The sequence below is a fragment of the Podarcis muralis genome, chromosome 5, assembly GCF_964188315.1.
Source record: "Podarcis muralis chromosome 5, rPodMur119.hap1.1, whole genome shotgun sequence".
Lineage (NCBI taxonomy): Eukaryota > Metazoa > Chordata > Lepidosauria > Squamata > Lacertidae > Podarcis > Podarcis muralis.
In genome coordinates this window covers 27,581,521-27,598,577 of record NC_135659.1, presented here as the reverse complement: position 1 = coordinate 27,598,577, position 17,057 = coordinate 27,581,521, and the positions used below count along the sequence as shown (strand labels likewise).

The 17,057-nt window shown below is 41.1% G+C and overlaps 1 protein-coding gene across 7 annotated transcripts in view; it reads right to left on the bottom strand.

The window, feature by feature from the left end:
* The window catches only part of PTBP2 (polypyrimidine tract binding protein 2), a 53,547-nt gene extending 37,069 nt beyond the window's left edge, over positions 1–16,478 (bottom strand). Inside the window, exons 1-3 of one of the 7 annotated variants that reach the window (XR_003707148.2) lie at positions 15,469–15,861; positions 13,726–13,756; positions 4,482–4,557 (exon numbers count right to left, since the gene is read on the bottom strand). Coding sequence is in view for 5 of the 7 variants with exons in the window: in XM_028732747.2 (XP_028588580.1) it covers positions 4,482–4,557; positions 13,726–13,756; positions 15,469–15,695 (334 nt within the window). In the remaining 2 variants the exon portion in view is untranslated. Of the gene's footprint in view, positions 1–4,481; positions 4,558–13,725; positions 13,757–15,468; positions 15,862–16,297 lie in introns of those variants that run through there. The other 6 variants (XM_028732751.2, XM_028732747.2, XM_028732749.2 and 3 more) reach the window with 6 other exon arrangements.
* Between the last annotated feature and the right edge of the window lie 579 nt (positions 16,479–17,057).

The window sequence follows — 17,057 nt, the reverse complement described above, 5'->3', positions numbered from 1 at the left end:
TAACATTTTCACTCTCACTTTTACAAAAGGTTAAACAAATCTCTGCCTTATTAGAAAATCAAAAGTAGGACCACACAGAGAGTCTGTTCTAAGTAAGTCTAGGATCTTAACTTATTCACGATGCTGAGGATCTTTAGAGAAATGCAGGAAACTTTTCTTTCAATTTAAGGAATCTGAATGTGCAAATATTTAAACTCATATCACATGTAACAAAGTCCAATATTGGAAGTGTCAATATTGTTTCTCATCCAAACAGGAACAGCAACTTTCAAGATCACAAATATACTAGAAGCAAGTCAACCACATCAAACCCCATACTTTCATTATACTTCATATATGACCGTTTAAGCCGGTGATAGCCAACATGGTACCTCCAAATGTTGCTAGACTACAACACCCATCATATCTGACCATTGCCAAAACTAACTGGGTTAACTGTGTTTTAAATAACATTCCTGTATACCAACAGCATTAGAGTGCAACATGTTGGATATTCCTGATTTAAGAGCAGAAACTAAATGCTTACCTAGTGGTAAAATCTTTAAATCACTGTAAACAAAGCCTGGTATAATTTTTAAGATGGCTATGTGCCAACAGGAGGTTTAAGAGCTAGTATTTATTTTTATTTTTGTTACAAGAAGCTTCCTAAAATCACACCACAAGTCCAAGAAAATAGTAGCCTGGCATATGTGACCAAAATATCAAGCATGAATGCAAAGGAGTGGGGGTTCTTTTTAGGCCCCTTTTGGGGCTGGGGGAAGGTCTCCTCCAGAGTAGCATCTGACATGTAAGGAGATTATTTTTATATATATATATATATATATATATATATATATATATATGCTTTCGTAGATTTTTTCGTAGATATATATATATATAAAATCAAAGTGAGCTACTCTTTTGGGCATTAACACAGGACTCTTCTTTCCAATTAGTGCTGCACTAAATACTAACACTTAGATTTTAATGTCAAAAACCTTTGGAAGATGCAAAATCTTCTCCAGACCTTCTGCCTTTTATTATTATTATGTTGTAGAGATATTACGCTGCTGCTACATCATTTGGAAAAAGTAACTCTTCTTCACCAAAAAATAGGAATCAAGTGCTGAATGTGATAAAACCAAAGGTGATTGGCTACGTTACTGAGAGCAAATGAAGCAGTATTTTGACTTCCGTTTGGATGTCCATGAAGAGGGGCAAAGAACTTCCCAGCTCCCAAGGCAATCTACATTTTCAGCAAAAAGTTTGCTTCCTATCTTGATAGACTGAAGAAATACTTCCCTCTCACAACAAACATGTTTTTTTTACCCTTTTACCCCACTTCATCCCAAAAAAGTCACCCAAGGAACAGCTCATGAAGGGGTTCATGAAAATATTACCAAAATTATTTCCCTTGCCCTTCCATTTCAACTTGGAACTAATTTCAATACTTAAGGTAAAGGTAATTTTAAATATATTGCTACATCATTAATTTTGATCCCTGCCTGGAATCTTATAAACAAGAAATGTGTTTACAGTGCTCCATAATTAACATTTACATAACTCAAGTTTATAATTAGCAACTTACCTAGCAATTAAAAATTGCCTCCAGGCTACTGCACTGATGCAGGGATATAGCTACATGGCTCTCCCACTCTAATTCTATTTTAATATATTTATATATAATTTCAAAACATGTATTACCCACTCTTCAGCCATACCTCCCAGAGTGGCTAAATAAATAACTAAATAAAATACAATAAAATCTGACAAACCCAAATTTGATGGACAGTTAAAAGTCCAGCATAAAAAGAACACATTAATTACCATAGATTCCGGCGTATAAGACGACTTTTAACCCCGGAAAAGAGGTTAAAAAGTTGAGGGTCATCTTATTCACTGGGTATGGCTTCCTCCAGGCGCCCACCGCTGCTTCGGAAGCTGCCAAAGCTGCCGCAGCAGCAGCAGTGGATGGCACGCTCCAGTTTAGTATCGCTGGGCAGCTTCACCGGGCAGCTCCCTCCTGGCGCAGAGCCCGCTGCCCACTGTCACTGCCCAGTGAAGTGTATAAGACTGCCAATTTGGGGGGTCGTCTTATACGCCCAGTTGCCTAATACGCAGGAATCTACAGTATCTACTGGCTAGTTAAGGTGACAGAAGAGAAATAATTCAGCACTCAATTTCTATGACATTGTACAACTGTATCATGAAGGCTTGAGCATGGGAATTTCTCTTTCCCTCATAGTATTGGGAGACAAAGGTTCATGAAGAAATAAGAAGAAGAAGAATTTATTTATACATACATACATACATACATACTTACTTACTTACTTACTTACATACATACATATATACATACCCATCCCAGCCACTCTGGCAGGTACCCCCTTCAGACCTATCTGCAAAGCTGATACCAGTATTCAAGGGTAACTATTCACAATAAGTTCTATTATGCACTTAATACAGGGGTCAGCAACCTTTTTCAGCTGTGGGCCAGTCCACTGTCCCTCAGACCACGTGGTGGGCCAGACTATATTTTTTTTTTGGGGGGGGGGGAATGGACGCATTCCTATGCCCCACAAATAACCCGGAGATGCATTTCAAATAAAAGCACACATTCTACTCATGTAAAAACACCCGACAGGCCCTACAAATAACCCAGAGATGCATTTTAAATAAAAGGACACATTCTACTCATGTAAAATCGTGCTGATTCCCGGACCGTCCACGGGCCGCATTTAGAAGACGATTGGGCCGCACCTGCCCCACAGGTTGCCTACCCCTGACTTAATACATTCTTAAGCATTGTACAATGATTGGAACAGATCTTACAAGCTGAGACATATGACACTAAAGCAGGTGTGGGGAACTTGTGGCCCTCCAACTGTTGCTGGACTACAACTTTCATTACTCCTGTCTACTGTCCATGCTGCCTGCAACTGATGTGAGCGGGAGTCCCTTCCCTGCACTAAGGGAAGGCAGGAAGAGGAGTGGCAGTGAAAATATGCAGATTCAAGTGTCAGTTACTAATAGCTATATGATGACTACAAAACAGAGTCCTTGCAGGGAAGGAGACATATGACAGTTGATCCTGGCCTGATTGAAGAAGAAGAAGAGGAGTTTGGATTTGATATCCCGCCTTTCACTCCCCTTCAGGAGTCTCAAAGCGGCTAACAATCTCCTTTCCCTTCCTCCCCCACAACAAACACTCTGTGAGGTGAGTGGGGCTGAGAGACTTCAAAGAAGTGTGACTAGCCCAAGGTCACCCAGCAGCTGCATGTGGAGGAGCGGGGACGCGAACCCGGTTCCCCAGATTACAAATCTACCGCTCTTAACCACTACACCACACTGGCTCTGATTGCTGGAGGGGGCTTGTATTTCCCCCCTCCTCTCCTGCTACATCCAGGTATAATAGTTATGGACAGTGGTAGTACTATCAGTAGTTCAAAAAGCCACCCAAACTAATAGGATATAGCCATTCTTTTAGCAGAGGAAACTTTATAACATTTCGTTATTTGAAATGGTGTTTCACCTAGGGATGGAGAGGTAACCTGCAAAGAGGAATAGGAGGCCTGGTACAAACGACACGTGTTGCTCTTACTTCCTAAAGCAACACAAACCTGTCTGGAAAAAATACAGGTGGGTGAGAGGTTTCAACATAAATCAGGCATGTCCAAAATCCCTTTCGGGGGCCTAATCCGGCCCACCAGTCCATTTAATCCAGCTCCAGTAGCAGTATATGTCCTGGGGGTAAAATCCTAAAAAAAACTTCAACGACTTTGGTCAGCCTTCACGCATGTTCACTTCATCAAATCTGGCCATCTTTGGAAAATGTTTGGGCACCCCTGACATAAATGAAACACAGGATATAAAAACAGATCCTGGCTGGATGACACAGTGCAGACAGGCAGAAAGCGCAAATGCCTGCATGAGTCTTTCCTTGCCTGATGGAAGGTCCCTCTCCAAAAAACAATAAAAAATAAACTGTGAGAATCCCTTGTTTTAAAGTTATGCAGGCTTGGACTCAGACCTGGTGTTGCACTAAATAAGAGCTCCTATCATTTAAAGAAGGGACCAAGATCCTTGGTGGAAGACGGGGGAGGTAATGTCCAGTGATTCTCCCTTTCCCCTGCAGTCCTTTATGCCTCCTCCCCACAGTATTACAGAGGGTTCCCCAACCCTCCAGAACAGATTTTTAGGGGGAAAGGTATAGGGGGCCACAGAAGGAATTGGTGAAGACTGTTTTACCACCCCCATCCCATTCTGCCCATGTCAAAGTCCAGCTGGTGTAGTTCTGCTCTGGGCAACTCCAAATTCCATGCATCAGAATTTTATTTTTTTACAAATACTGTATTAGGCATTTGATATTTAAAAACTTCAGTGTTCAGATCCTAAGAAGGCATAATAAACATTGTTTGTCCAGATGTTCATTCTTCTTCTGCAACATGGATACATTTTGATGCTACAATGAAAAAAGTCTCCTTTCAAAAAGCATCACTTACCAGTAACTACTATGCTGCTCATGTTAGAGTTCGGACTATTGAGTACACTGCCTGAAAGAAGCTCGTCAGATCCTCTCTAAAAAGAAAAAAACAGTAAGCACTTTGCCATTTAAAAATGCAAACACTAATATTAAGCATGTAAGTTTGAAATATCTTTTTTTTTAAAAAAAGAGTATCTAGGAAACCTAGTTAGAGGCCTGATTCACATCAAACAAAAGTTTAAAACAAATTATTGCTTAATGTGAATGAGCAGCACACTAATGCAAACAACTCAAATATTCCTGAGTACTCCTCTCCTCCTCCTGCCATGACATGGACAAAACAAACCAGAGCTTGGCTTGTCATCCAAATTAAGACTCCTAGTTTGTTTCCTCCTAAACAAACCAGAAGTGATAAGCAACTTCTCACTGCTTGTGGTTTTTTTTGGTGGGGGAAACAAAGTACGAATTCAGGTTCAGACATGGGAAATGAGAACCTCAGGAACTTTTGAGCAGCGTGCAACAGCACAGAGCTTGTTCACGTTAAATCACAGTTTGTTTTAAACTATGGTTAAAGGTGATGTATGAACGAAGACTTATCAGATTTCCTCCACCACTCTTTTCAGGTAGCCAGTCAAAATAAACTAAAATTATTAACATGCAATTGTTCATCCAGTCCAATTTCTTCACTGAAAACTGTACATAATTTGTAAAGATAGCAAGTTACTCAACAGCCTGTGGAAAGATTAAAATGTTTTAAGCAACTAAGAGTGCATCAACTTCAGTTAGCATCCTTAGCTTGCAACAGTCATGAAAAAAATAATATCTATATACAATCAAAATGATATTTGTAAAGGAACTTGAATATTATTATTTTTTTGCTATGATTTCTAATCTAGCTATTTAGGTCCCATCTCCTTTTTGGTCTTTTCCAGTTTCAAAATGAACTTTTCAGACACAACAAGAAATATTCCAAAGACATAAATCATAAAGGGTCAAGTTACCCTTAAATTTGTAAACTAAGATCAATTTCTTGCAATGCATATGAAATGTGGCAAAGTATATTATTTTGCTGCTTCCTCATGTTGCAATCACAGTAGACTTTTTTATTGATATTTTATTTAAATCTGATTTTTGCTTTATATTTCAATTAAGTGATTTTTTAACAAGCAGGATGAAAATGAAATATGAACTTAATGCAAAAATGTAAATTATATACTTATCTTAAAACTGCATATATAACCCTTTTCAAATATAATGGCTGTGTTCAGCCACAACATTAAACTATGATTTGGTGCTACATAAACAAGCCTTAGACTCATACAATTCTACTTCCCCATCTCTGGCATAGCTGCAAATGGTGACTAGAAGCATTTACTTCCATTTTCTACCAATCAAGATTTGCCAATATATCAAAACCATTGCAAACTATTGTTAACTTTAACTATAGTTTGTCCAAACAAGTAAATTTCAAAAGGTGGTTTACAAACCGCTCTTGGACCAATGAACCATAATTAAAACTAAGGCTAAAGTCGAAATGTAGCTCTAAACCATTATTTAGCACTACATTCAAACAAGAACATTGAATTAAAGTCTGTTTCTATGTAAAAAGAAAACTAATTCACTTCAAAGGGCTATTAATATAAATACATTACAAGCAGTCACATATTATGTTCTCATTGCAGGAAATTATGAATCAACAAAATTGCCTGGATATTTATTTTCTTTGAGCCCTGTTTAGGAAATATATGAAGAAGATATCAATGAAAATCTTAATTCAAATCAATGATTTAAGTCAACTTTTCTTCTTGCTCATTTCAATAATAATTTAAATTAACTTATTCACAAAGCCTCCCAAGTGGATACTATCACTTAGAAATGAGCCCCAAACTAAAGTGATAGCTAGTAATGTTTTTGTGACTGGCGTATGTTCTCAGTAGTCAGCCCCACTTTCACATTTCGCATCAGCTGAATTTCCAAATTGTTTTCAAAAGGAAGCCTAAGTACACCAAATACGACTGAAGTTGGTTGAAGGCACTGCACATTATGGATGTCACCTATGTATCCAGCAGCAACGCTGAATGTAAAATAACATCAAAGTGTGAAGCTGATCCTTCAAGAAGCCAACCCAATTCAGAACAGGTTCAATATTGCTCCCATGGAAAGATATGCCATTATCAGCTAATGACACTTCTCTCTTATCTTGTCAGTTTACTAATGAGCATGATATGCACCTATTCAGGACACCTATGCCCACATCTGGATTTAATGAAAAGAAATGAGAGAGCGCTTGGTATCAATCATATATTGATTTTTCATGAATGCATTGAACAGTGCAAAGCACAATACAAAACCATGAAGGACACCATAGAGTAAATGCCATGATACTGAGCTACAGTATCCCACCATCACTTTCAGTTCCTTCTTGGTGGACAGATTCTGGTATAACTCAGAACTGAGCCGGAAAACTGCTCCAGGACAAGCAATCCAAAAGTATGTAATTGGTAATGGTATCTAATGTGACTCTGAGGTTATGGAAAATCAACAAGGATCCTTTCCCCTGGCATTAATCATCCACCAAACTGTCTCAAAAATGAAGCAGATGTCAGAATAAAGTACATCTAGAAGATCAGGATCACTCAGGAATGCCCTAGAGCTCAGCAGCCACTACCTGCTTGATCTCTTGAAAGGCAGATTAATCACCACGCAATAACGGGGGGGGGGGGGGAAGGATCACAGGCCAAATATGAAAGCCAAGATTGATCCTCAGATCACAGGTTCACCACCCATTTCCATAAAGCCCTAGCCAGCATGGTTCATAGTTAGGAATGACAGGAGTTTTAGTCCAAACCATCTGGAGGGCACCACCTGGGGGAGTACAATCCCAAATGAGATTGAACACCGCATTAGCGGTCATACCAGTCACCTACCAACAGCACCTCCATCTTGTCTGAACGGAGTTTAGGTTGTTAAATTTCATGCAAACCACTACTGTCTTCAGACACAAATTCAGTATGCCTGTGTCATCTCATATGCATTGATAAAATGAAGAAAGAGCCTGGTGATAATCCCTTACCCAAAGTTATATGGAGCATAAGGCACAAAAGGAAGTCCTAATGGACTCCAGAATACTGATGCAATGGCTCAGAGCAATACCCCCCAGCACCACCTTCTGGAACTGTCTCTCTAAGCAGGAAGCAAATTATTGAATCATGGCCCCTCCAGCTCCAATACTAGGTAGCCCCTCCAGCAGTATACTATGTTTGATGGTATCAACTGCTGAGAGATTCAGACATATTAGCAGGATCACACTTCACTTTTCCTTCTCCTAATAAAGTTCATATAAAATAACAACCAATGCAGTTTTAGTTCTGATGACAAGCCGGAAGCTATACCGAAGTCAATCTATTTCATCATCATTCAAACTATGCCTGAATTTTACAGTCACCACCCTCTAGCCATAGACAAACTTTGGAGTATAGGGAAGGTTTTAGTTGAACAACAATCATGACTATATTTGGTGTCTAGAAAGAGTTCCTTTGGAAATGGCCTCAAACCCACCTCCTTCAAAATGACTGCAACTATTTCTTCTCACAAAGAGGTATTAATCACTCCCTGAATCCAGCTGGTCAACCCTCTCCTTGATCAGCATAAATGAGTCAGGAGAGGCATGGAATTGAACAGACAGGCTGAATTTAGGCTGTATTCCTCGAAACACCTCCGTATCTTGAAATTTATCCCCAAAAGAGAGGAAATTTAAATTGTATTCCCTTCCTTAAGCACCATAATAGAGCAATAAATTTGGTTAGGTACTTAGCTAGTGCCAACAATACGCTGGGTACAGTCAAAGATCTGATTCTACAAATATTAATCTTATCCTTGCACCCACAAATATGTAGTATCTTAGCAGGACATTCTTGTCTCCTAGGCCTACACAGAAAATATCTGTTCTAGATTTGCCACAGTAGAGAGATTTTTTTTTTTATGCCATCTGTCCACATAGCTGAAACAGGGCCATAAATTCTCTCCAATTCTCTGAGCCTATCATAGTAGGTCAAGTGATGACTCACCCTTTAATCTCTTTAATTACTAGGAAAGCATAACACAGGCATTTAGGTTTTTGAATAGCAAGAAGAAGAAAAACTTTGAATTCCCAAGTATTCAAAACCTTATCACCTCATTAAGCCATTAACTTTGGAATAAGAATAAGAATAGTAACATGTTAGCTAGGGCATTTCTACACGATTAAAGAACATTGCAGAAATACAGAAGGCGTTAAAAAAAATCTGTGGTGCATTAATTTATGGAGGAGGGGACGTAAGTGCCCAGAGTGTTCTCCTGTTTATATTCTGCTTCCCATTGGTCTCTGATTGGCAGCTTTGAGAACAGGAGGTTGGACTTGATGGACCCTTGGTCAGATCCAGCAAGGTTCTTAAGTTCTTATAAAAGGCATGAGAGTAGTCACATAACTTTGAAGGTTAAAGTAATTTTTGTATATTACTTTACCTCTGGAGCCATTAACTAGGAAGGAAAAGTGATTTTTTTTTGCTCTATAATGCTCACAGGCAGTGATCACATAGATATGAAAAAAATCATTTATAAAATAGGTTGTATCTCATTACAGACAATTGTAAGTAAATCAATTCTTATTCATTTAAGCTGTCCTCCTAATGTTTTCTGTAGACTACATACAACATTTCATTGCCTAACAAAAAAGAAACTATGATTATAGAGTTCCAAGTATTTAGGTAAGTTGTTTTCTTGGATGGAAACCTGGACCTGAAACATATTTTCATACACTTCCACAGTACAGATTTTGACCTTCCTTGGAATAAAGTTCTTGTCATTATCTCCCATGCCTCAAAAATATATTTTTTTAAATCAAGTGGGTTGTGTGTTCCAAATATTTCCAAACAAATCTGTGTAGGTGGTTTCAAATAAAAAGTGATTCAGTCTACAAGTCAAATACAGTGGTGCCTCGCAAGACGAAATTAATTCGTTCCGCGAGTTTTGTCGTCTTGCGATTTTTTTCGTCTTGCGAAGCACGGTGTCGGGAAAGTTTTGGAAAAGCTTCAAAAATCACCAAAGTCTTTAAAAACCTCAAAAAAGGCTACCACACCGCGTTCTATGAGTTGCTCCTCGAAATCAAGTCGCAACTGTATTAACGGTGTTAAGAAAAAGGAAACAAACTTGCAAGACGTTTCCGTCTTGCGAAGCAAGCCCATAGGGAAAATCGTCTTGCGAAGCAGCTCAAAAAACCCTTTCGTCTAGCGAGTTTTTTGTCTTGCGAGGCATTCGTCTTGCGAGGTACCACTGTACGGATTTACAAAACTAATAGCCTAATTTCACTAACAGAAATAACTGCAATAGAGTATATGGTGAAGCACTGTATATTTGTACAAACACACCTGTCCCATTATAGCAAGGACCACATAAATCAGCAAAACCTATAATCAGCTACTATTCAAACAGCAATTCCTATACTGATAACTGGAATAGGCAATATACATTTTGTAAAGCAGAACTGTAAACCAGCAATTTCTTGTGCTTTTTGCAGGCAAAAAATGGAATCATCACCATAGCCAAGAAGTTGCCAGATGGAAACCCCTAAACCAAAATCAGTCTAACAAAGGCCAGCTTTCCCCTCCCATACAGTCCCTCCTCTAAGAATTCGTTGCCCAGACTCATATCCAGCTCTAGCCATTTTAAACATGTTCCAAGGAGGAACAGCAAGATTAGGTTGTTAGGTACACAAAAAGTACATCCTAGACTCATGCTTTTGGAAATGTTCTAGAATATTCGCACAAATCATTTAGGGCCTATAAAATTTTGTCTACAGCTCTAGTTAGAAGAGTTCATACAAATTAAACTGTATGACTTGCCTTGAGGAAGAAAACTGTGATCATTTCAGAAAGATGTGTGCGCCCAATGAATCCATACAGCCAGACAGATTTTTAACCTGCACTGCCCAATTTTCACTTTATGAAAAGCCATTTAACAACAGAGCTCCATTCAATTAATTGGTTTTTTGATGTCAGTCAGCTGGTCAGCTACAAAGCATGCCAGGAAATGTTTTGCTTCCCACTACCATTGTATTCTTATAAGTTATTAGTTAATATGTATTACTTTATTTTAAGTCATTTCCAGTTAAGAGGCGCGGTTAATGACATGCTTATTCTGCTGAAGAAGGAAGGCAGCAAGCCAGACAGTCCTTTGACCAGAACTGTGCTGATATCACCAGTGATGCTTTTGACAAATTAAACTATCTCCTCAAAACTGTCAGTTCAACTCTGCAAAAGGCAAAATGCCATCTGGAAGAATGACAGTTTATATTCTTCTTAGAGGCAGTTGCGTTGAAGAATATAAGATGGGTGCTCCCAGAATTCAATTCCATTTTCAAAGTATATATGCTTAGCTATGAGAGATTCTACTCCTGTTACTGGTCCAAATATGTTCACATGCTCCCAAAAGAAAGGCATATTCATTTTATAAGCACAGCACTGTACCATAGTAAGCTTTATCTAAAGTCAGGTATGGGGTAGCAGACGTCTCAGGATCCACTGGTAGATGAATAATTTACAGTGGATTTAAAGGGTGTCTGGCTATCAAATATTTAAGAACAAAGGAAGCTAGGGAAAATAAGAATGATTTGCATGTGAAAGGATTTCAAAAGCAATTCTGATACTGAAAACAAATTCCTAGACATAATGTATGCTCAGAGGTACATTGTTGCTTAATTCTTTCTCTTACCACCACCGTTTTTCAAGCACTGATGTAGCACGGTATATGAGTATAAAGTACAAAGCACCTGGCCTTTACCCCATGTTAATCCGAACTTACAATTTTACAGGTTCCATGTTTCAGAGCAGTAGTATTTTTAATCAAGACTACCCAAAATAAACCAGGATCTCAAATACTCCAAAATTCAAGGTTATTACTACCTGTTCTCCTAGTATAATCTGTTCTCAGATTAGACAGTTTTGAAGATTCTTACTACAGGTCCAGTGCAAGTATGTTTTTTTATCCGAGAGAATTCTTTGAGATTGCATGTTCCCATCTTCCATGTTAATTCCCCTTTCCATTTCATGGCCTGCTTTTGCTATGATGTAACATTACAGTTACATTGGTGCAAATACATAATTAACATTAACCAGAATCCTTCATAACGAGGGTTTGCAAACCCACTTCAAAGCTTGCATAGAAGAGCCACCCTGTTTAACACTAATGCTACATAATTAGTATTTCATACATAAGGTTAGTTCACATCATTTAATACTGCATGTAGAAGCAGGCACACAATACCAATTACCATGCTTTGGTCCTTGGTTGCACAAACCATAGCTTAGGTTTGGATTAAATGGTAAACTGTAGTTTGTGGAGAATCCAGAACCCAGGATTAAGTAAAGAAATCATGGCATATGAAGGGAAGCAGGAGGGTGACTTGGAGGTGTCTGCTCATGCATGTAATGTCAAACCACAATTTGGCAATATCAGAATCACACATGTAATGTAATACCACAGTAAAAGCAAGCCACAAAAGAAAGGAGACATGAGTGCACAATCTACAACATATAGTGGTACCTCTGGTTGCGAACGGTATCCGTTCCAGAGGCCCGTTCACAACATGAAGAGTGCAACCTACAGCGGCGCATCTGCGCACGTGCGGGTTGCAATTTGCCACTTCTGTGCATGCGGGTGACATCATTTTGCACATCTGCACATGCGTGAGCCACGAAACCCGGAAGTAACCCTTTCGGGTACTTCCAGGTCGCAACATGAAAGAACGTAACATGAAGCAGACATAAGAACGTAACATGAAGCAGACATAACATGAGGCATGACTGTACTTCCAGTCTGCGGTCTAGAAACTGAGAACATTATGGCTCCCTTTGGGTCAGTGATTAGAATCCTAGACCTTTGCAATGTTCATAATATAGCTAGAATCTAGATCCTTTCAGTCCTATTTTATGAACTCTACATTAAATATATTAAAAACTCTCCAATTCTAGTTCCACTTAAGTCACACAGTCCCTACAACAATTACCCTGCAAAGGGTATATCATCACCAGTATATACACATACATACATATATACTGAAGGAGAGGGCAGTGGACTGTTATTGTGAGAGCATGGGTTATACCAATCCTGCAACGCAGCCCACAAAAGGGCCCAGGGAGTCATAAGGTTTTTCACTATGAGGGCAGAGAGGTCTGCCCTTGGAGAGGGAGATGTGATTTCCTAGGCCTCCAGTATGAAGTAAGGGAAAGGTACGTAGCCAGTTCTGTTCTGACAGAGCATGAACACTGGAAAGTGCAGAAAGAAAGCATTCCAGAAGAGGCGGTGGATCCACATCTCCTCCATTCCCCAGACACACACCTGGAACATGGGACAAATTACACAACTAGCAGAAAAAGGAAAAGGAAAAAAAAAAACCCACAGGTGTGGCTGGGCATGGAAAGAGGCAGTTCATCCACTTTCAGTTATGTCCCCCACCGACCCTTACAGATTGCTCTGCACATATTGAATTATCCAAGCACAGGAAATTGAACCTATGTTGCTGTAAATCTAAAATCTCTTTTGATACCCACATTTGAAATATCCTGCCTGGCCGGACAGAATGTTGCCAGACTGAGATAAATTGATCAAAAGACATACGAAAATATAGCCAGTATAGGACTCGTGAAACGTGTATTCTTTGCATACTTTAGGATTGTTATTGGAGGAGAGCAGTGTTCTTGTGTTCTTAAGAGCTGCATGGCAGACAGAAATCCAACTGGTTAAACCCTTTCTGGGATGGAAATACAATTATGGGAAAAGCTTCATCTGTTGACATTCTGTCAGTCAGTCATTGTATTTGTGTATGGCCCCCAGAATGATTTTTTTTGGTGGGTCAATGACCCTTTATAGAAAGAAAAAGTTTCCCATCATGGCCTTATACTTACCAAACAATCAAATTCACATAGGGTTACAAGGTCACCTGACATGGTTAAAGTTTTCCCCACTATGGCAAAATGTATTCAATTTCTATTTAAGTTACAGTAATTATTTATAAATTTGTATCTATAAATATAAATTAACATACACAAGTTATTTGCAGATTGGTCCCTCTTTTGTGGGTGGGGCTGAGGAATCAATCCACATACAGTGTACTAAAAGCAGAAAATGCTGCTGGCACCCCTGACCGAAAGTGACCGGGACAAATAGTCAACATGACAAATTAACATTTCATACCAAATTTAGGATTATTTATTAAATTCATAACCTACCTTCACACCAACTGCAACATCAGTGACAATGCTGAAAAAGAAAATAAAATTTTAAAAGGGGGAATTCACTTTTATTTCTCTTTTCTAATGAGAAAGGCATTCTCTTTGAAACCAAACATTCAATATATTTTAAATATATTGGCATTAAAATGCTTACTTGTAATAATTTAGACTTACTCATGACATACTGAAGTAACAAGGTGGCAAGAACTACCTTGGTGCCACACATACAACCAAACTTGGATTGGTGATAATGGGAGCCAAAAAGGATAAAGAATAACTTTTGTTCATGTTTTGTTTACAACTGTAAAACCACATACAAGAGAGCAAATCTGACCTAGGCAGATCTAATCAAGCCCAACAGACCAGGCTTATAAAACTAGATGTAGACGAAGTTCTTTTCCATGTCTCAAAACTAGAGTCTGGAGTCACTGAAGCTGAATGGTGGGGAAATCAGGATAAGCAAAGGGAAGTACAGTGGTACCTTGGTTCTCAAACTTTATTTGTTCCAGGAGTCCATTCAACTCCCAAAACCGTTCAAAAACCAAGGTGTGGCTTCTGATTGGCTGCAGGAGCTTCCTGCACTCAATTGGAAGCCGCACCGGACGTTTGGCTTTTGAAAAACATCTGCAAACTGGAACACTTACTTCCGGGTTTGTGGTGTTCGGGAGTCAATTTATTCGACAACTAAGCCATTCGAGAACCAAGGTACCACTGTACTTCTTTACACAGTACATAGTTAACACTATGCTACTATGAAATGTGATGATTACTTCAGAAAGGTATTATAAAAGTTAATGGGGGGGAAAGGCTATCATGGCTACATAATAGCTATACAGTGGACACACGGGTTGTGAACATGATCTGTGCGGTATGCACGTTCACAACCCGCAGCATTCGCAACCAGCGTCTGCGCATGCGCGGGTTGCGATTCAGTGCTTCTGCGCATGCGTGACCACTGAAACCCGGAAGTAACCTGTTCCAGTACTTCCGGGTTTCAGCAGTCCGTAACCTGAAAAACGCAACCTGAAGCGTCTGTAACCCGAGGTATGACTGTATGCCACCTCCAGCATTTGAGGCAGCACACCTCTGAATACTAGTTGCTGGGGAACAAGAGTGAAATAGGAGTACTGCCCTCATGTTGCAGGCATCTGATTGGCCAATGTGAGAAAAGGATGATGGATAGGGCTTTGGCCAACAGGACTCCTCTTATGTCCTTAATGTCAACAAAGAGTTGCACAGGCAATTCAGCAAATGGATTTTAGCACGGCAGGGCAAGAAACTTCATAAAGCCTAGAACTAGATCCCAGCACTGAATGTGGATGTAGCAAATAGCTGATCAAGAGAATACAACTTGTGCGTATAATAATCTTGCCTGCTGCCCATCCACCAGCTTGGTTTCGAGTTATATGCAAGCCTGGGCCACGGAGGTTGACTAACTTTCCCAAGTCTTAGCATGGCTCGTCATGCTCCTGTTATGATCGCAAACCATCATACCATTATTTTATTTCTTTTATATATATATAACAAAAGCCAGTGAAACCATTTTATGATGTACACAAGAGCTGCCCAGCTTCATTTCAAAAGCAGATTCAAGTCTGGCGAAGGCAGTAAAAAAATAATAATCAGCCCTCTATTTACGCTGTCACTGAGCAGGGCCCAGAAAGCGGGACTTCCCAGCTTCCAATAAAAAGAGGGCCTTGCCTGTGATACGTCCGCAAGCTGCCCACCCAAGCTCCTCACCACCAATGGAGGGAGGCCCTTTGCCTTGTTTCCATATGGCTGACGCCTGCAATCCCTGCCTTCCTTTCCTTCGGCTTGGTCTGCCTTGTCTCCAGCAAACACAAAGGCATCTTTTTTTTCCACCTTGGGAGGTTGGGAGAAAAGAGGTGGCATGTACACACACAAGGCCTCAATGGAAACAAAAGAGCCTCCTTCCTCCTGCTTCCTTTGCCCCAAATGGGGGGCATCGCTGCTGCTCCTCTGTCACCCTAACCCAAATGAAACAATGGGGAGGGGTGAGCTCGGGAGGGACGGGACGAGGGAGGAGACAAGGGAAGGGAAGAAAAGGGCGTTCCCCATGGGGAAAGGGGCCAGTAACGTGTGAACGCGGGGATGCCACGGGTCGCGGGGATGTAACAAGGGAAAGGAGGGGGGGCCTCTCCCCACAGGGGCCTTGTCTAGCCCAGCATCCCAGCGGGGATACCTCCTTCCAGAGGCCCAGGCCTCTGTCAAAAGGCAAGACCGGCCCCCCAACCACCGCCCCTCACCCAGGGCAGTGACAGCCGCCTCGCCAGGCGCCTCCCCCCGGGGAGAGGAAAACACCCACACACGCCCCTCTTCTGCCCTCCTCCTGGGACCCCCAGGCTTTCCTCACGCCCCGAGCCCGGCAGGCGGGAAGGAAGGAGCTCGGGAAGCGCCCCTGACACGTAAGGGATGCACTGCCTGCCCCCCTCGGAAAAGGGGGAGAAGGGAGGCGAGAGAGGCGGCGGCGGCAACTCTTTCCTCCCTCTCTTCCTCCCGGTGGCGGCGGCAGTGGCGGCGTCCGTCCCTCACTCCTTCCCTCACTCACCCGTCCATCGCCGAACAGGACAAAGCGCTGGCGACCAGGGCAGGGAGCCGCGCAGGTAGCGAGCAGCGAGAGAGCGAGGGGAGCGAGAAAATGGCGGCCGGGCCCCAACGGAAACCGCCGAAGGTTGCCGAGCGCTCTATCTAGCAGGCTCCGCTCTCCCCATCAGACCCGCGGAACTCCTTTGTTCTCAGTGGGCATGCGCGAGAGGCCTCGGGCATGCGCAGTCCGCGCGGCTGAGGGCTTTTGTGTATGTATATTTCTTGCCCTCAGAAGGCAAACGGGGGGGGGGGGGAGGAGATGGCGAGAAAAATGGGACGCGCGCACACACACAAAAAGAAAAAAGAGCGGGATTTGTCTACCCCCCCCCCCATGTTGGGCTTTGAAGCACGAGTTAAAAGGGGGAGGGGGAACATGGGTTTTTTTTTTTTGAGGCACAATATCCGAAGGAAATTATTTAGAATATCTGCACCCTGGAGTTTCAATCTCTGTGCATATTGATACGCATCTCTTTGTTAATAATGATTATTTGCACGGGGAGAGACTCCATAAATTGTCTGACTTTGACCTGAGGGGGAAAGAAACACTCTCATACACTGGGCCTTCCCCCCCCTTTTTGCCTACTTTAAGAACTATTTTTTTCCATAACTTTTCTGTTGATTTTGCCTCTCAGTGTGTGAATAGAAACAGCGTTGACATTAGTGGGGTTTACTTCCAGAAATACAAGTTAGGAATGGGAAATTATTATTATTTAAAAGAATGG